The following is a 21255-nucleotide window of genomic DNA, read 5'->3' on the forward strand; positions in this document are numbered from 1 at the left end:
ACTTGTCAAGTTTTGGTATAATATCAAAGAAGAATATTCACAATCATCTGAAAAGAAAATTAAAATACTCTTCCTTTATTCTACATGTCTGCACAAACTTTATATAAATAACTTATTGGATTATTCTTTCTGAATGTTAAAAAACCATAAACACATAATCATAATGGTTAATTTCCATAGTTTAATCTCTGATGATTATCAATCATTTAAGAACAAATGAGCTATCCATTATTGATTTAAAAGTTATATCCTTCTGTAGTTATAGTCTCACATATTTGCAACAAATATATATCAGAGGTTTCATTTACCACAGAATCAAGATTGATCATTGCTCCAAAAAAGAAAACGAAATGAATATGGTAAATTCTTAAATCTGTTTCAGATAAATACAAATAAAGTCCCTTCCCTGTAACTAGAGGAGCATACCCTTTGCATTTCACATGCGACTCTTGAAACCTATACAGTAATCACCCAGATGATGTGGTATTAATGAATTTAAACTTTCGTTCTTAAATTTCTAAGGAAATATCTTTTCATGGAAAAAATTGACCTTTTGCAAATTTTGAAAGAAGTAATTAATCTGACCAAACCCCTATAGTTCAGAGGTAACACAGCAAATATCAACTTTTCACAGACCCATCTGTAGACAGGTTAAGAAATACAAGTGATTTAAAGAGAAGTGTTCTTCTTATACAAATCTATCCAGGTAATGACTATCATAAATCATTCATTTCAAAGGCAGAGACCTTGAAAAATATTTCAGAATGAGAACTGAAAATGTCTCCACTACTAAAGTCCTATTACCCTGCCCTCTGAAAGAGAAAGGTTACTAACTGTAGCTTTTTAGTCAGAATATTCAAGAAACAACCAGAAGCTGACACCCCCTCACCTTCCTAATTATCTACCCACTTCTGCATGCTCACCTTTGCAGTTCATTGAGCCCCCTTGCAGTTGGTAGACTGGGACTCTGCCTTAGGAAGTTTTGTTTTAAATTGAGATGAGTGAGGTCTTGGCTGTAGAAGAGGTTGGCAGGCAGATGCTCCAGGCTACAACATGAGAGGTCCACTGAGCTAATACGCTGTGATGCAACCTAGAAAGGGATGAAAACACAACTCAATTTTCATACCATCCTTTATCCTATAACTGTTTTCCACGGACAGAAACAAGATAACCCCATTTGGGAACACAGACCCGCTATGCAATTAGCACCATTATTCAAATATAAACCAAGAGTATTTACTTAGATAGAACTGAGCAAAGTATTACAAAGGCAGGAAACAGTGTCCCTCCGGGGAAGGTACTTACAGTAACCTAGTATAGGAGACAGGTTACAAAGAGCACAGATTATCCTATCAAGTTTAGTGATATCAGTAATCTCCTCCAACTGTAGGGGTTATGTTCCTGAAAACATTCATGGTAAGAGAATTCAGAGCTAAATAATACAAGACTTTAGAGTAAATACAGGGTTGGGAGATAGACACTGAGATCTACACAGAACCTACGAAAGCCCTTGTATATACTGATTTAAAACAGCACAAAGAAATGCAGGATCAGTGGCCTTGTACATATCTTTAATAATAGTGGTAGCATATAATAAGATTCCACTGCTTGCCTGCTGTGAACTTCTCGCGTTGCCTCTCCCAGTTTCCATTTTGCTTCACACAGGTATTCTAAGTGAAATTTGTTTTATGTCTAAATGTTTATCCACATATTCAAAGTTTTCCCAGTTAAATGGCTCCTATGGTAGCCAGAGTCCCAGGGCTACAGGGCATGCTGGAAGCAGAAAAAGCGTTGGGCAGCGTGTATTCTCCCTCCCACATTCCAGGGACTGTGGCGCCAGTTTAGGCCGTGGCACATGGCTTCAGGCCCACACACACACACCTTGGCTCCTTCTTCCCTCACAGAGGCTGTGGGGTTATTGTTCTAAGATCTGGGTTGATTCCTCCTGGTGCTCTTTATCTTTATCAAAGCTTTATGGCAAAAACTCCATTCCCTATTTGTGATCTGTTCGATGTCCTTTTCTATTACCAAACCCCAGCTGACCAGCTTTTTTTTTTTTTAAACATCTTTTTTGGAGTATAACTGCTTTACAATGGTGTGTTAGTTTCTTCTGTATAACAAAGTGAATCAGCTATAAACATATCCCCATATCTCCTCCTTCTTGCATCTCCCTCCCTCCCACGCTCCCTATCCCACCCCTCTAGGTGGTCACAAAGCTGATCTCCCTGTACCATGCAGCTGCTTCCCACTAGCTATCTATTTTACATTTCAAACCCCAGCTTTACTCTTTCATGATTATAAAAAGCAGCAGAACATGGTCCTTAGGAGTGTGGCTCTGGTCAGTGTGTGGATTCGCATCCCGGCTCTACCACTCAGGAGCTGAGAGAACTTGAGTGCATCACTGAGCTCTCCAAGCTCCCATTTTCTCACCTGTATAACAGGCATAAAGATGACACCTACATCTACATGCCTGGTCAGAAAAAGCACTCAATAATTTGTGACTGCTATGACCATTTATGATTGCTACAACTACTTCCAAATACATCTTATACCCATTGGAATCCACATTCTCCTGATGCTAAAGAAGGTATTCAGAAGTAACTTTGCATAAAACACATTCTGCTGGTGGCATGTCTGAGGTTAGAAAGAAATTGCTGTGCACACACGAAAGCTGAGAGGACAGTGGGATGAAAAAGGCCTGGCAGGGCTCAACTCTAAAGATTTTACAAAGGAAGCCTGAGTTTGCATTTTAGCAATTTCATCTTTCCTTGAATTTTCACTATTAAATAAGAAAAAGAAAATCCAAAACAGGCCAAGTCACCCACACAAACCAAATGATGTGAAAAAAAGCCAGAATTTAATGGGCAGAAAGGTAGGTGCAAACATGTCACAGCCACACAAGATTCCCTGGCAGGAACCCATTCACGGGAAGTGAGGGTGTAAGTTATACTCGGTGGAATCATTCAGGCAAAAATATGTGGTGAGGAGGGAATGGTGTGTCAGACCTTCCATTTCCTGAGGTACAGGAGGGAAACAAGACAGACACAGTCTGCCCTAAAGGAGTGCACCTCAAGGAGAGGTGAATTAACATACTACTTGACAATATACTAAGTGCAAGGGCACAGAGCACAATCTAAGGAGTCAGGGAAGGCTCCCCAGAGGACCTGACGTCCAAGCTCAGGGCTGAAACTCAAGTGGCAATCTGTGTTTCTGTCGGCCCCAAATCCTTTTCCACTTCTTTCTATAACAATCCTTCAAATGCATGTGATTCTGACGAGAGTGGCAGAGTAGGCTGACCCTATGGCTACAGCAGCAGGCATGTATTCCCAACTTGAGCAATCAAAGCCCCCCAGTGCTGAACCCACAAACTGATCCAACGGGTACTGGCATGTGACCCAGGCTAGGCTAATCAAAGGCCTTCTCTGGGATATACATTCTAAAGCCAGGAGAGAGAGAGAACCTGCCACTTAGAGCTGCAGTTAAAATGACTGAACTAGGGCTTCCCTGGTGGCGCAGTGGTTGAGAGTCCGCCTGCCGATGCAGGGGACACGGGTTCGTGCCCCGGTCCGGGAAGATCCCACATGCCGCGGAGCAGCTGGGCCCGTGAGCCATGGCCGCTGAGCCTGCACATCCGGAGCCTGTGCTCCGCAACGGGAGAGGCCACAACAGTGAGAGGCCCGCATACCAAAAAAAAAAATGACTGAACTAGATTTGTATGTATCAACCTGGATTAAAAAAAAAAAAAAAAGCCAGCTGCAGAATATTACATACACTATGATGCCATGTATGAAAAACATTTTTAAGATAAACACACACAACAACTCCGTATATTATGTATGAACAGTTATATGTGCAGTAAAGCTACACACTATGCATTGGGCATATGCCAAATCAATGACAGTGACAGCCTCTAGATGAGCAGGGAGGGAAATGGAAACAGGAATGGGAGCATAGGGAATTTGGAATTTAGCTGTGATGTGATTTACTTATAATAAGAATGGAAGAAAAAAAAAGAATGGAAGATATGGAGGAACTATGTCAGTATGTTAACAACTGGGGAGGCCAAGACCAGTGCGTGGAAATTGTAATATTATTCTTTGTGCTCTTCTGTGTGTGTGTGTTTAACTGGAAAAAAATAATGTAATCTCAATGAAAATTTCAGTAAAAAGGGGGGAAATGGATGATTGCCGTCTCCTGGCTTTCCTCATATCCTTGTGTTATACTACGTGGTGCATCAGAGATGATTCTTCCCCCTGTAACTCAAGGATCCCAACCCTTTGTAGTGGGCTGAATGGCGGCCCCCCAAAAGGTATGTTCACGTACTAATTCCCAGAATCTGTGAATATTAGTTTACATGGCAAAAGAGTGCATATTATCTTACATGACAAAAGATGTGATTAAGGATCTTGAGAGGAGGTGCTTATCCTGGATTATCTGGAAGGGCCCTAAATACAATTACATGCATCTTCATAAGACAGGCAGAGGGAATTTTGAGAGAGAAGAGAAGGCAATGTGACCACAGAGGCAGAGACTGATGTGGGCCACAAGCTAAAAAACGCTTAGAGCCACCAGAAGTTGGAAGAGGCAAGGAATAGATTCTTCCCTAGAGCCTTTAAAAGGAGCACAGTCCTGCCGACACCTTGATTGTGAACTTCTGGTCTCCAGAACTGTGAGAGAATAAATTTCTGTTGTCTTAAGCCATCAAAGTTTTGGTAATTTTTAACAACAGCCATAGGAAACTAGTACACCTTTCTTAATTCTTTTCCACAGTACTTTTCATTTTCATTCATTCAACATGTTTATTGAATACCAACTATATGCCTATTACTGACCTAGGTAAGCACTCAGTATGCTTCAGTAAATGATAAGAAGATCCCTGCCCTCATTAAACTTATCTCACAAATAAGTATATTATATGTTAAAAATTGGTAACTACTATGGAAAAAATAGAGCAAGGAAAAAGGGGTCAGGATTGTTGGGAAGGTTGTAGGTTGTAACTTACATAGGTTGGTCAGGATAGGCCTCATCTAAAAGGTGGCATTTAGACCTGAAGGACATGAGGAAGTTAGCTGAAAGGATTTATCTAGAAGAACACTCCAGGCAGAGGAAGTAGCCAGTGTAAAGGCCCTAAAAACGGAGTGTGTCTGGTCTGTTCTAAGAACAGCATGAAGACCAGTTAAAACAGGGGAGAGTGACCTGTGATGAGGTCAGAAAGGTAAGGGGGCTGAGGGGGGGGAGCAGATCTTGCACCGCCTTTTAGGTTATTGTAAAGACTCTGGCTTTTTGGGTTTCCCTGGTGGTGCAGTGATTAAGAATCTGCCTGCCAATGCAGGGTACATGGGTTCCAGCCCTGGTCCGGGAAGATCCCACATGCCGCGGAGCAACTAATAAGCCTGTGAGCCACAACTACTGAGCCTGCGCTCTAGAGCCCGCGAGCCACAACTACTGAGCCCGTGTGCCACAACTACTGAAGCCCACGCACCTAGAGCCCGTGCTCCGCAACAAGAGAAGCCACCGCAATGAGAAGCCCACGCACTGCAACACAGAGTAGCCCCCGCTCGCCGCAACCAGAGAAAGCCCAGGTGCAGCAACGAAGACCCAACGCAGCCAAAAATAAATACATTAAAAAAAAAAAAAAGAAAGATTCTGGTTTTTCATGTGAGCAAAATGGGCCGTCATGGAAAAGTTCCAGAAGAGTCTCTGTCTCTGACTGTAAGCTTATAAAGAAAGGATTTGGGCCTATTTTGTTCACAATGTGCCCTGTGCTCAGCACTCAGGAAGACCCTCAGGAAGTACTGGCTGGAAGAATGACAGGGGACTACTTTACAACCCTTCCTTTCTCACCAGTTTGCATCTGACCCATCTGGTGTATTCCTCCATGTGGGGACTACTCTGTAGAGGACACATTCCATTTCAGCTGAAGCATCATACTGAATACTCTCTTTGGACAGCTACAAGATAATGATTAAATGTCAAGTCGTATTTGATTTCTTTCCTCATTCTGGACCGCAAGCTGTTCCTGCTGGAAACAAGGGGGAGGAAAGCACAGTAACAAAGCTACAGCAAGCAAACGTGGTCTGTGGGAGTCGCAGCAGAATGGGGAACAGGGACAGCGAGAACAGAAATTAGACAAGCCGTGATGGCAGTGGGGCGGTGAGCGGCCAAGGCGACCACAAGAGCTACTACCACTAGCTGTACCTCTGCCCAGTCCCACGCCCTGAAACAAAGGGGAGATTTAAACGCTTTCCCCCAGATCAGCCTGGGCACGTAAGGACACCACCACAAAGAGGTTTTGCTGGACTCCCAAATGAAAAAACTACCAAAAGGGCTACCCAAAGAGGCTGTGACCCACCTATATAGCACCTGTTAAAACTAACATCCTCCTCAAGATAAGAAATTTAAAAAAAGAGAAAGCCACCTGTATACACCTCAGAGCAAGTAGCCTTTCATTATTCTAGCTTTTTTTTTCTAATAGTAATAACAATAATAACAGCAGCTAACATATAGGGGGCGCTCTTCTTTAGATGTAATGTTAAGTTTAATCTTCACAACAACTCAGCACAGTAAGGACTTATCCCCATCTCAAAGATGAAGGTTAAAGGGTGTGCCCAAGGTCACACAGTGAAAGCAGCAGCAGAGTTTGAATGACAGCATATGCCATGGTGTCAGGGCCCCAACACAGTTCAAGTCCTACCCAAAGGGAGGCTCCTCTAACTGCCACAATCAGATCCTAACATAACCCTCAGCCCAGAGCAAAGACGATTTGATGTCATCCCTCACAGACCATCAATGAACCGCACATGAATGGATTCAAGTTTTAGAAGATCAGTTAAGTAACCATGGCTTGGGAAATCAGTGCTAGTTTATATTAACAACAAAAAATTTTAAGGCTAATAATTTAGAGTTAGTAAATCAAATGGGATTTTTTCCCCCCCATAAACCGCTATACTTTCGGAGATACATTAAAATGAATATGAATCCCAACCACTGGCTCACGTTGTCTTCTTTTCCAAGTGACTTGTGAACACATACGAACCAAAAGCTCATTGGGCCCTCAAAATATTTCCCCCAAAGACCATTGCAGATTAACCATAAAAATGATAATGTGAGCACCAAACTTTCCAGATTACCTACTGGGCTTCTACACAGGTCTAACATCCTACTCGGCTTGACACTTTCCTGAGTCGTTTCTTTACCAACTGTTAGCACACTTGTATCAAGTATCTCTGCTCTGAGTCTAGCTGGGTTGCGTTTCTAAACCAATGTATCTATCCTAGCCCTAACCTATCCCCTCCGTGCTTTCAAAATTATCATCTTCCCTTGCAACAGGACTGCACTCTGTATTACTCACATTATTCCTGATGTTCACTTAGTGGACAATCTTCTTTTATAAGCAACGGAAAGTTCAGAGTAACATTCACGTGATTTTTTTGTCCCCACTATACTTTAGTGAAGTGGTATTTATCCTTATTATGTGCAAAGCATGCTCAAAATTGAACAAAATGATTCTGAAAGGCTTGGTCAAAGCAGCTGAAATAGCACAAATAATTCCGCTTGTGCAAAGTAAAATACTGCTGTAAACTGGCATTATGAGTCATTAATTGCTCTGGCCTAGCCTTTAGTGGTTTGGGAAACTATGCCCTGGCTACAGGGATAGTCTCTGGGGAGTTTACCAAGCTTCTGTACAAAATTCTTAACCTCAACTGACTTAGTTTTAATTCTCATCCCCCAAAAATGCTTTGGGAAGACATGAAGTTGGAGAATATAAATTCAGAATAGAGTTTATTCATCTTTCTTAGCTACGCACTCTAATGACTTATGTTCAATTTCATCCTCATCAATAAAGTTTTATAATAATATCAAACAAAAAATTTCCAATTTTAATAAACTTTAAGCTGTCACTGCTCCAAAACATGCAATCATTTCTTTAAAAAAATTCTACAAATATAGGAAATGCCTTAACTTGACTGCAGACATTTTCACAATGACATCTCATTTCTCGATCCTGTACTAATTAACATTTTATACAATCTGTTTAACAGCAGATGCAGAAAACCTTCCTATAAAATTAATTACAATATATACATTAATAATGTCTGAATAGGGGCATATCAAACTGCCAATTTGGGACTTAGTAAATTCTACCTGGAATTCTGGTATTTTATCATTTCTTTGCCTTAACTGAGTAAATGATATGAAAAATTTTAAAACCCAAGAAATAAAATTTACACACCATTCCAAACCACCAGATGTAACCAAATCAATGGAGACAAGAAGATGTGGAGAGGCTATCATTGACAGACAAAAATGAGAGATGGAACTCTCTGAGGGCAAATTATTCAGGGAAGGGAGGGGACTACGATTTTAAGATTAGGCTTATTAAAACTATAAGGTACCAGTTAAAACATCGTTAAGGGACCAAAGAATAAAAGAGTATGGAGAGGGCTTCTCTGGTGGCGCAGTGGTTGGGAGTCCGCCTGCTGATACAGGGGACGTGGGTTCGTGCCCCGGTCCGGGAAGATCCCACATGCCGCGGAGCGGCTGAGCCCGTGAGCCATGGCCGCTGAGCCTGCGCGTCCAGAGCCTGTGCTCCGCAACGGGAGAGGCCACAACAGGGAGAGGCCCGCGTACCGCAAAAAAAAAAAAAGTATGGAGAAAGCTGCAGGCTGGAAAAGGAAAGAAGGAAGGTGGGGGGCGGGGGGAAGAGAGACAGAAAAAGAGAAAGAAAAGAGAAGCGTTAGATAGATGACTGATTGACACATAAGCAAACAAATAAATAAAACACATGGCTCACCGTAAAAGCACCAGACTATAACAATAAAGAAAAACAATATTGAGAAATTTAGACTAAGAGTTCCTCCTAGGCATCTCGACTTCTCTTTGCAGGTGAGTGGAGGGGATGAGTGCACCTTTCAACATGGATCTACCATTTGCCTTTATGAAACAGACACTGGACTTGATATTGAAGAGATGCACATTTTGTCTTCAAAACATGGGTCCCTTGAAGGCACAGACATCTAACAAGTATAATTCCAAAATGCACATGCAGTGGTGCGGTAGGGACACACAGAGGAGAGAACACAAACCCCAGAGCTCCCCAGGCCATTCCAGCACTGACGGTCCCCTCACACGCCAAGATGGGCGGGTATTCCCCGGCACCAGTGCAGAGACTGGCACCCCACCATCAGGAGCAGGCAGAGTTGCAGGATGTGCCCCATGAGCTTGTGGTACAGCCTAAACTAGAAATGCACACCTGGCACCTCACCCTCTCTGAGTGTGAGAGGCTCGGAGAAGATGGTACCCGCGGCCCCCAGAATCACTAATCGTGTCCCTCTAACAGTTATCTTCCTTCCACACACACAAAGCCCATTGTGTTTCTCAGTAGGAACAGAAAAATAGAGCTTGGCTTGGGTGGAGATCAAATCTGAACTCAGAGTTCCTTCCTCATTTCCTTATTAGCAAAATATGTGTAAACAAGCTCTTTAGAATATGACCACCTGAGAGTGTCTCTGAGCTCCATCACGGCAGCCCCCAAAGGGAGCATCTCCTTGGCAAAGGAGAAGGGAAAAGATTGCTAACCACAAAAAACTTACATTCTAATTTTCTATTAAAAGAAGTAACATAAATGCACACTTAAATGATGCTCTCTTAGAAACAGGCTACTTGTTTTCCATTTAAAATACAAATGACACATACACCTCACTGGTTAAGTACCAGTCTAACATACAAGGTCTGGTATGTTTAACATAGAGAGTTCACTGATATTTTTTCGATTATTCCAGTACTCCTTACTTTATAAAATAAATCAGACCAGTGAGTAGAAGAATTTAACTGTTCAGAGCAGTTGTAGATAATCCAATACTCTGGGTTACAAATATTGGGGTCTTCCAAGGTAAGTAAATATATCACGGAAACTAAACTCTTAAGATACTATGTATTTTTACATTGGTCTAAACACTCATATTAAAATGATTTAACTTCAAAATATAAGACGACCAGATGTAGAGATCTGGTTAATCATATATGCTAAGTTCCTGATATAGCAATACTTGACGACCAGTTTTTGAAGTTAGACAACAGTAGTCCCCTCAACACTGAAACCAATTTAATTTGCTTTGGGTGACTCAGAAGGCATCTCAGATTTCCTAAATACGTCTTGGTCATCATTTAAGAAGATCAGTGATCAGTGGCTATGCTCAAGTGTCCTTAGCAGCACACCCCAGTCAACAGACTGCCTGGTAAATCACCTCTTATTCTAATACTGAGCTGCCTGGATTCTACTGACAACTGTGTATTTGAAGTACTTCTCTTTGACATTTTCAGTAAATCTCAGTTATTATTTGAATCTTGTTTTGTTTTGCCCCTTCAGGCCACTGTAAAACATTGGAAGTACAATTAAAGAAAAAGCAAGAAAGAGGATCTCCCTACATAAAGCAGTGCTGGATACTTTACATCTCAGTTCCCTCATCTGCAAAATGGAGATGATAATATCTCCTCAAAGGTTATTTCCTTTTGTTGTAAAGCCCGACCTCACACAATGTTATGGGCACCGACCTCACAGGGATACTATAAAGCATCTAGAATAGTGCTTGGCACACAGAAAAAAGTTACCAAAATGTTAGTTATCACTATTTGTTGTCACTACTGCATCAATTCAGTTGGCTAAATGATTTTATTATTAACAAAATATATCTATTAACAATTTGGGGGGAAAAGCAAAGAGTCTTTATTTTGAGGTTGACCTCATGAATGAATAACTCACTTTGGACATAATGTCTAAAGCAAGGAAAACCACGGTCATATACTCTGTGCTCATCAGATAGTATCTGCAGGTATGTCAAGAAACTGCAGAGCACCCGAAGGAAAAAGCAAGAGAAGGGATCTGGAAACCAAGTGATGACGAAATTGTGGGAATTACCAGAGATGTTTCTCCTAAAAGTAGATTGCTAAGAGGTGGGGGAGGGCATGGAAATCATAGAAACTTCCAGTTAGAGGTTATCAAATAGGAGAGTGAGTACGATTACCTTTTGTTAAACCAGAGAGCAAAACTAGGGTCAGCGAGTCAAAGGCATAGGGATAGAGACTTCAGCTCACTTCTAAGGAAGAGCTGTCTTGTCAGACACTATAGGTATCTGAAAGGCTGTAGACCTTTCCTAGGCGGGAGGTAAGTCTGGGAGTCCACAAGGTCCTTCTCAAATCTTAAATTCTAATTCTCTCAACTAAGAGCCACTTGATGTTGACTAGACTTTAAGGTTAACGAACACTTTTAAAGAAAATGCCAAGTAATTGTTAAGGCAATTGTTCTAGAAAACTACAAGTAATATTACCTTTTTGGGGACTACTTTACAAGGGCCCTTCCCAATTTTAAAATAACATGCTGTAACTTTAAAACACAGCTGTAGGGACTTCCCTGGTGGCACAGTGGTTAGGAGTCCACCTGCCAATGCAGGGAACATGGGTTCGAGCCCTGGTCCGGGAGTATCCCATATGCCATGGAGCAACTGAGCCCGTGCGCCATAACTACTGAGGCCTGCGCGCCTAGAGCCCGTGCTCCACAAGAGAAGCCTGCGCACCGCAATGAAGAGTAGTCCCGGATCGCCACAACTAAAGATAGCCCGTGCATAGCAACGAAGACCCAGTGCACCCAAAAGTAAATAAATAAACAAATAAATAAATAATTAAAACAAAACAAAAACAAATAAAAAAACACAGCTGTATGTTCCTCCCTTAAAACCTAAAATGTATTTTACTAAAGATAACAACATACAGATAAAATACACATGAGGAACTCATTTCTTCCATTTGCTGAAGTCCTGACGCTAGAAGTGGAGCCTAGAAGAATGCCTAGCACAGAGAAAAGGTGGAATAAATCTTCTCTCATTCCCCCTTCACTACCTTCTGCCCCCCCCCCAACAACAGAGCTGTTGACAGAACAGGGGAGGGAGGGTGGGAAGACAGAAGAAGGGAAGATGGAGACACATGGGATGAGTTTAGCATGTAAAGTACACAAGTCAGAAATGTTTCACAAAGCATGCTGCTTCTGTCAGGATACAGTAAGCAAACTAGGTATCTTTTTCATTTGTATAAAAGTGGATTGAAAAACTCTAAAGAAAATAAATTTAAATAATTTTAAATGGAAATGACTTAGAATGAAGGAGAAACCCCTTCTTTAGGAATATAGTCACTAGGATTTCAGAACCAATAATTACTATAGAAAAAAAAAAGAAGGGATTAGCAATGTGGAAATAAGATGAAGCATACTTATAATTGCAAAGAGAGCATTTTAATATTTTCACTAAATCACAGTATTATGTATTAGAAAAACAAAATTTAATGTAATCCAAAATACTTTATCTTCAGTTTAAATTGAAAGCAGAATTTCTAAATTTCCTAAACTATTTATATGTATAATAAGGAAAGATTCCACAATATGAATTTTTGTGTAACTATATTGGAAAGTTAATTATGATGTTTGGTAACATAGTCAAATTTTCCCAAGAAAATAAAATGGAATGAACAGGAAACTATCCAGATGGGCAGTCCTTTTTTTTTTTTTTTTTTTTTATGGCTGTGTTGGGTCTTCGTTGCTGTGCGCAGGCTTTCTCTAGTTGCGGCGAGTGGGACCTACTCTTCGTTGCAGTGCACAGCCTTCTCATTGTGGTGGCTTCTCTTGTTGCGGAGCATGGGCTCTAGGCACACAGGCTTCAGTAGTTGCGGCGCATGGGCTCAGTAGTTGTGGCTCGCAAGCTCTAGAGCACAGGCTCAGTAGTTATGGCGCACAGGCTTAGCTGCTCCGCGGCATGTGGGATCTTCCCGGACCAGGGATCGAACCCATGTCCCCTGCACTGGCAGGCAGATTCTTAACCACTGCGCCACCAGGGAAGTCCTGGGCAGTACTTTTTAATTTTAGCTTCCATTTTTTCCTTTTTCACATTGCTCAGACATCTGTGATATGACTACACATTTACATTTTACACAGTTGTAGCTTTGTAGATATTTTATCTCTCCTTGAAATGCTCTTTCCCCTTGTCTTTGTTGTGAACTCCTATTCATCCTTCAAACTCAGCTTGCTCATTACCTCCTTGAAGCTTCCTGTATCTAAATATTTCATACACTGAATTTCCAAACTTTTCTCATATCTTCACTACAGAATTGGTACAAGAACAATTCTCTAGGGATTGGGGTGACATTTTATAAACTAAAATCCATGTCACTCAGACCCTCAATTCTACTTCAGGTTCTGCCATAGACTTGCTAGATTGTCATGGTCAAACGGCCCTTGATTCTTTATCTAAAGAATGGGTATAAAATGTGAAGGGAGGGTTTCCAAAAATAAAGCCCCTTTAAGCCCTGGACTCCTTAGCAGAACAGGATTGAGATCACAGCTTCTTACCCTTACAACCCCAATGTAACCAGCAACAGCAAAATCCCTAAAAGACAAGTGACCAACCATGCTGACAAAAAGCAGAACACTCCCTAAATTACACTTCAAATGAAGAGACAAAATATGTGTAAATATGTGCAAAAGATGACTAAGTGATCTTAAAGGGTTTCTTGCAACTACATCAAATGACACAAATTTATATGCTGGAAACAATCCTATTCCACCAGATTGATTTGACTCTGTGATTAGTGAAGTATTCTTTGAGTAAAACCTGGACAATAAAACACTCTTTTTAAGCACATGAAAGCAAAAGTTCAACTGTGATTCACCATATATCTTATTCTTAAAGGGTGATGTTTACTCATCATTTCATGTGATCTTTAATTCAGCATGAGATGTTGCCCTGACTTGTCTACACTATGCACGTTAAGGGTGAACCAAAATATCACAGCAACCACAACTTCAACGTGGTGACTTTTTTTCATTAAAAAAAAAAAGAAAAAAGATGGCCTAGAATTAAAATACTATGATTAATACTAAAAGAAAGATAGCCAGAGAGATAAGCACTGTGATAGCCACCGTGGCTGGCAACTGCCAGCCTGTTAACCACTGATCAACAAGGAAAGAGATATGTGGACAAACTAAGTGGCCTTACAAGGCGTCAACTTATACCACTGGGCCATACAACATATTCACATAACACAACTGGCCACAAGCTAAGAATTGGGGAAGCTGAGTAATAGGTATGTGTGTATTATCTCTGCTTCTAAATATTTGACATTTTCCATAATGAAAAGTTAAAAACACATTCATGCATACTTTAATTAATTAACTAATAAGAAATAAATGCCTTTCACATGGAAAAAAAACAACAAAAACAAACAGAAAACCCCACATTCATGCACAACACCAAATCAGTGATCTAAATCCCCTTTTAAGCTTCCTTGAAATCAAGAAACAGATTTTAATGTGGGACAATACAGTGTCCCAGAAGTGACTAAGACTTTAAATTAAAAATATGTACGACTTAGGCTATAGATTCACATGAAGACTAACTGTAAAGAGAATCCACAGGATCAATCAACATGTCTAAAACCAATGTACTCCAAAAAGTGGGCCACAAAGAGGGACAGTCGGGGCAGCATTTGTGTAAAGTCACTCGTACACCTGACTGGAGCGCTTCTGCAATTCCTGTTCTTCCCTCAACTACTACCCTCCCCCACGTATCACTGCCCCACCAACCACTTTGAAGACACGCTGGACAGGTACCCATGTTGAGCTAGCAGAGTCCTTTCTACACAGCATACAACAGGATGTTTGCTGAATTTTTAAAGAGTGCCGTGCATTAATATTTCAGGGATGACTTTAAAATCAACACTGTAATCCTCCCAAAGGAGCCATTTCTTCCACAGTAACTACCACTAACACCCGCCCCAAATTAAAAACTCTAAGGGACAGCCTCGGGTGTTATTTTGGCAAATACTAAGGGCTAAGATTAAGTTTAAAAAATAATAAGTATATAAGAGCCTGCCTTGATAGAACACGGCTAATTAATAACCTTTTATATATGTTCACAAAGTCAACTAAAAAAACTGGAACAAAGAATAACATTTTTCTTGCAGCTAATATCCAGAAGCATAAACTGAAAATAAAGAATTTTTATTTTAAATTAATTATCTAATTCATTTTAATTCAAAAATCATTGGAATTTGCTTCTTTTTGTCTTCCCACCCTGGGGTGAGGATGGTCATTAAGAATCAGAAACCCAGATATTTCTTCCTGTTGTTGGTTTGTCTTTCTTTCAGACAATTATTAAAGTGAATCCTCATTTAAACATCAGGATATGGACAATCCATTCTGTGAATGTTTTGTTCCTCAATAAGAAGAAAAAGAAACTGTTTCCATAGTAACCCTGAGTGTGACTAAACTGTATACCTTCCTAAGACCTACATATAAGGAAGAACAGAATGGAAAGGAGAAGCTACAAGCAGAAGTGGCTTGTGATGGTCAGCCGGTGCCACTCCACGCTTCCCATACACACATTATCCCAAAGGGACCGAGTTCTAATCCTCTTTCCAGCAGCCCCAACCTACCCTCCCATGATGTGGGGTTAAAGGAAAAGACACTATCATAGGATTTTCCTCAACATACAAAGTTTAAAGAGTGTGGCCATATTTTATATGGGTTTCATACCCAAATACGGAGTTCTCGCACTTATTCCTCCTCTAATACCTAACCTCTTTAATCAGACCCTTATAACTCATTTCCCCTTTAATTCACTAAGTATAACAACTTCTAAAATTTTCTGAAATGTGTATCTGGTTTTTAGGGTTGACGAAAAGGAAGACACTGTATCTAAAATCTGCATTTATTAAAATATTTGCCCTCTATCCCCTACCCCTGACTTTTCAGGAAGAAATCTTCTTTCTCCCCAATGTCTGCCATGCTTAATTACTTTACCCCAAAAGGCTGCTGTCCTGGTTAAGAGCGGCAGAATGCTCCTTGTTCAGATAAACTAAGCATATGTGTGTCTTATGCTTAAAATAAACATAAAAACAGAAAATATTAAAAAATATATATACTGTCCAGCCAGTCAGTGATGATGGCAGGAGTGATGGTCATAAAATTATTTTTTTATTTGTGTATTTATTTAGTCAGTCATACATACACACACACACTTACTATGTGCCAGGGTAAGTCCATGACATGCATATTTCATATAAGCACTAAGAGGTAAGTGCTATTATTATTTCCTTTATCAAATGAAAAGGCTTAAAATTTATAAGCTTAGATACAGTCACACGGCCAGTAAATGTTAGAACCCAGGTCTCCTTAGTTAAGACTCAAACTCTTTACTCCTACACCATTTGGCCTCCCCAAACATTCAGAGCCATCCTGAAGGGAGAGGAGGTTAAGGTTCTGATTCAAGTTCGTCCTAGTTAATATCAGTTAACTACCAGTTGAGTACTTGTTAATACTAGTAATCTAAGGTAATTAACTCAAAGTCCCCCCTCCCTCCTGGAAGTGCAGTCTTGTGTATGTACATGTGTGTAGCTACATTACATTTCAGCACGTACCTATCAGATGCTTCCTAACAGCCACACAATAATGAGGGAAAAGGGAAACTCACACCAACATTCCTGTTCCTCATTCTGCCACCATCATGTGCTCCTGTGTCACAGTTCTCCCCCCCACCCCCTCCTACTGAGAGGTCTGATGTCTGAACCAGTTCAAGGTTTGGATAATCGGAGTGAGAGCCTCATTACAGAGACACCACCCTATTAGACCACAGAAATGGCATATTAACCAACCAGCAACAGGGAAGAGTACTAACCAAGCTAACACTTGACATTTACAATCACCTGCCACAAGTTAGAAATGAACATTTTTCACACCTTACTTAAGAGATATTTAATAATCTTCCTCTTGCACTCCACCTCTCTGCTGTCTCCCTAGGAACAGAAGCTCTTTGAAGTGAAGAACTGTATTTTGCTAGTTTTCAAGGCGCAAATATGGAGTCTAATTCGTGCTATGGTTTCTGACTGAGGCTACAATCTACACGGCAATTCAAAGAACCTAGAAGCCATTTTTTATGTTTCCCTTTTCCTCATGCTCTTTATGTAATTTATCAGTAAACCTGTCACTTGATCCCCAAAACACATCTGTTCACTTCTCTCCATTTCCACCTTCACCTCTTGCCTAAAATACACCACAAGAGCCTCTTGACGGTCAGGCCCCCCCGCTTCTATTCTTGCCCTCCACAATCCATTCTCTACACAACAGCCAATGTGATGTGAGATCATGGAAACTTCTGGAAGAAAACTCTTTAATGGCTTGCCATTATGCCAATGACAAAATCCAGACTTTTCATCCTCTTCTATAACAGAAGACCCTTGTCTTCTCTGACCTTCACCATCCCTCCTTCCAGTCTTAGGGCTCTCTCACTCCCTTCTCCCACTACCTGCAAAGCTACCCCCAACTAGATCTTCAAATAATCAGATATTTTGTTCATTGAAGTATCAGTTTAAATGTCCCCTCCTCAGAGTTATTCCTCTCCCATCCTTCTCTGTCATATCACTTTGTATTATAGCATGATGATTAACTGATATTTTCTTTCTTCTCTGTTTACTTATTTATGGTTTGTCTCTCCAGTATAAGCCCTACCCAGAGAGGGAAACTGGACTTGTTCTTTGCTGTATCCTAGTGCATAAAATACATATCTGACATACAGAAGGTGCTTAATAAATGCTTGCTGGCTTTAGAACAGTGATTTATCAATTGTGTGGATGTTTAATATACAAGACTATTAAATTCAATTCCTATTAATCTTTCTGTTATTATTGTTTCAATCAAAGCAATCTGTCATTGGTAAGCTTGATAATTTACATAAACTTCTGTTTACATCCTTATCCATGTTTGTTTAAGAATTTATACCTCTGACTTGTTCGAAAAAGAATGTAAAGCAGCTATTACACTGCATTTGATATAAAAGGTCAAAACATTTCCATATAGGACATTCTATAAAATACCTGACCACTACATCCCCAAAACTGTCAAGGTCATGAAAAACACAGAAAGACTGAAAAACTGTCAGAGATCAGGGGAGACAAAGGAGAAATGACAACCAAGTGCACTCTGGTGCCCTGGATTAGATCTTGGAACAGAAAAATAACATTAATGGAAAAACTAGTGAAATCCAAATAATTTCAGAGTAACGTACTAATGTTGGTTTCTTAGTTTTGACAAATGTATCATGGTAATATTAGATGCCTGGGAAACCAAGCAAGGAGTATACAGAAACCCTCTATACTGTATTGCAACTTTTCTGTAAATAGAAGATTACTCTGAAAAAAAAGTTTATTTAAAAACTCAACATCTCCATATAGAAAGAAATTTAAACTGCAGTTTGACCATAGTTTGGCATTTTATTCTGAATAGAGTATGGGCCATTGACTTATTGCTTTGAACCCATACAACCACTTAATGTTAAAAGCACGATATTATATAATATTTGTCTCCTCACATTTGCAACAACCAGAGTAATTTTAAAACAACTAGACAGATATACTAGTTGCCTCTAATATCACACTAATTCTACATGCAAGTCTGAAGGAGAAGTGTCATCCTTCCCATTTTCTCTAGTAGGGGTGCTGTCCTGTACATTTAGAACCTCCATTTGCCTACTAAGTTGGGAGAATATTCAAAGTCCTATCAACCTAAACTCTGTCCATTGCTTCTTCCTAAAAGGAGAAACTAATGTTCCCAAGTATATTGTATCATCAGAGAACACAGTTTTCTCCCCCCGATAATTCAAATGCACCCAGTATGTCAAAAAGACTTTCTAGACATTATTCTCTAATTTTCTCTTAACTCTTCTCTTCTACAAAGTTATTCCCTATTCATTCACTTGACAAATAATTACATCATGCAGCAGTCTGAATCACACTGAACTTGAATAACAAACTGGATTATAAATTCAAAAATATGAAAGCAAATTCCACTGTAATGTTTCTGCCCCTAGGGAGGTTTCATCATTTCATAAACACACCCAAAACCAAGGAACAAAGTACTGCAATCTAACCCACTGTACATAATTATACAAATGTGATATAAAAACATTCTCACACACAGCACCTGAAATACCAGCATTTCTTTATCTTATTTATCAGTTTATTGTGGGTTCCAGTACACACACACACACACACACACACACACACACACACACACAGAGGTATTTTGTTTCATGGGTCATGGTAATCTTATTTAAATAGAGGACTATAAAATTGTAAAAATAATTAAGACGAAAAAAGAAATCAAACCATTCAAAAGGCAGAAATTGAAAAGGTGAAAGGGAGATGGTACAAGATTAGACTGCTTATAAGAAAAAATGGTCAGAGGAAAAGGGGAAATTTGTAACAATTCTCTGGGTATTTTGTGGTTTTGTAGTTGTCCTACCCTGGGCCAGTCCCTTAAATATTCTCAACCTCATGTTCCTTCTCTACAACGTTAAGATAATAATAATGCCAGTCTACCCACTGAATTCTTTTTTAAGTATAAACAAAACGGGCAAATAAAACACAATTTTTAAAAAGCTACTTTTCACCAAAATGTGCTTTTAAAAAGACTAAAAATTGCTAACTACTGGCAGTATTTGAAAAAAAAAAAAAAAAAAAAGAGTGTATAACTATATTTTGTAAAGCAGAAGCAACTCTTTAGCCAGCCAGAAGCTGAACAAAGTTCCTGGTTAAATGCTTACCTTGGAGACTTGTCGAAGCCACCTTAAATACTCTGTGAATGTATCAAAACAAATGTAGTAAGTCTGGCTTTGGGGTCCAGAGGAGCTAAATGCTAAACAGTGCTGGTGTTTTTTCACTTCTTCTACCTGTAAAAACAAAGAGTGACAAAAACAAGTCAGAAAGCAGGACATTTACCAAGCTCCTTAACTGTCCCTTAGACCAGTGAGCCTGCACAGCTTTGCAACTATCTCTTTATGTGTGCCTCTTACTACTTAAAGCATGTAAGTTCCTAAGTCTGACCAACCAATCTGAATTACAAGGAAACCAAAAAGGGGACTATTACCTTCAATAGATTTCCCCACAACAGTGAAATTCTCTTCTTCCTGTTTAAAATTGTAACAGACTTCCTTTTTTATCCTTCTATACCCTCATAATAGGGTGCTGAGGTTCTTACTTCCTCTTAAGGAGGACTTTTACTGAAGATTTTACTTAAGAATTTTTACTGCAGGTGAATTTTTACTTAGGGGACTTTTGTATTACTCTGAATTACATACAACCTTTTATTAAAAGAGGTCTTCAAGCATGTTAAATAAGTTTTTTTTCTTTTAGCTTATTGTGAAATTGAGATTAACCTGAAACAAAACCCTACCATAAGAAATTTCAAGTCCCAATAATGCAGCGATACAGTCAAATCAAGTTTCCACTCCCAATAAATTCTTCATAAGGAGAAAAAGTCCAAACAATAAAGTAACATATTAATAAACTCTTATGTTTAACTTACAGAATGAATGTTTCCTGTATTTCATTTACAAAAATGACCACAAACCAAGTCACAGTGAAAGTATAAAAACTTCAGAAAGATCACACAGACTACATTCTGGGACCAAAATAAAATCAAGTTAAAAATCAATAATAAATCAATTAAAAATCTACATTTAGAAAGTTAATACACTTCTAAACAACTCACAGGTAAAAAAAAGAATCTGTAATCAAAACACAGAAATTCTTAGCACTAAACCATTAAAAGTACTACGTACTGAAATTTATGGAATGTAATAAAAGCAGGTACACAGAGGGAAATTTATAATTTTAAATACTCATATTAGAAAAGAAGGCAGAAAATTAATTTAATTGGCATGTATCTCAAGAACTTAGGGAAAAAATATCAAAAACAAAAACGAAGTGAACTCAAAGCAAAATGAAGGTGATAATAAAAAGCAGAAGTTAACGAAATGAAAACTGGGACTTCCCTGGTGGTGCAGTAGTTAAGAATCTGCCTGCCAATGCAGGGGACACAGGTTCGAGCCCTGGTCTGGGAAGATCCCACATGCCACGGAGCAACTAAGCCGTGCACCACGACTACTGAGCCTGCACTCTAGAGCCGGCTAGCCACAACTACTGAGCCCACGTGCCACAACTGCTAAGCCTGCATGCCACAACTGCTGAAGCCCACGCACCCTAGAGCCTGTGCTCCACAACAAGAGAAGCCACCGCAATGAGAAGCCCACGCACCATAATGAAGAGTAGCCCCCACTCGCCACAGCTAGAGAAAGCCCATGCGCAGCAACGAAGACCCAACGCAGCCAAAAAATTAAAAAATTTAAAAAGAAATTTAAAAAAAAGAAAGAAATGAAA

At 39.7% G+C, this 21255-nt stretch overlaps 1 protein-coding gene across 2 annotated transcripts in view; it reads right to left on the reverse strand.

Annotated features, from left to right (window-relative positions):
• The window catches only part of PHLPP1 (PH domain and leucine rich repeat protein phosphatase 1), a 208479-nt gene that overhangs the window by 79061 nt on the left and 108163 nt on the right, over positions 1 to 21255 (reverse strand). For both annotated transcript variants that reach the window (XM_032602852.1, XM_032602851.1), the window contains exons 3-4: positions 19641 to 19766; positions 924 to 1090 (exon numbers count right to left, since the gene is read on the reverse strand). In XM_032602852.1, coding sequence (XP_032458743.1) covers positions 924 to 1090; positions 19641 to 19766 — 293 coding nt within the window. The remainder of the gene's footprint in view (positions 1 to 923; positions 1091 to 19640; positions 19767 to 21255) is intronic.

Source organism: Phocoena sinus, chromosome 14 (assembly GCF_008692025.1).
Source record: "Phocoena sinus isolate mPhoSin1 chromosome 14, mPhoSin1.pri, whole genome shotgun sequence".
NCBI classification, from domain to species: Eukaryota; Metazoa; Chordata; class Mammalia; order Artiodactyla; family Phocoenidae; genus Phocoena; species Phocoena sinus.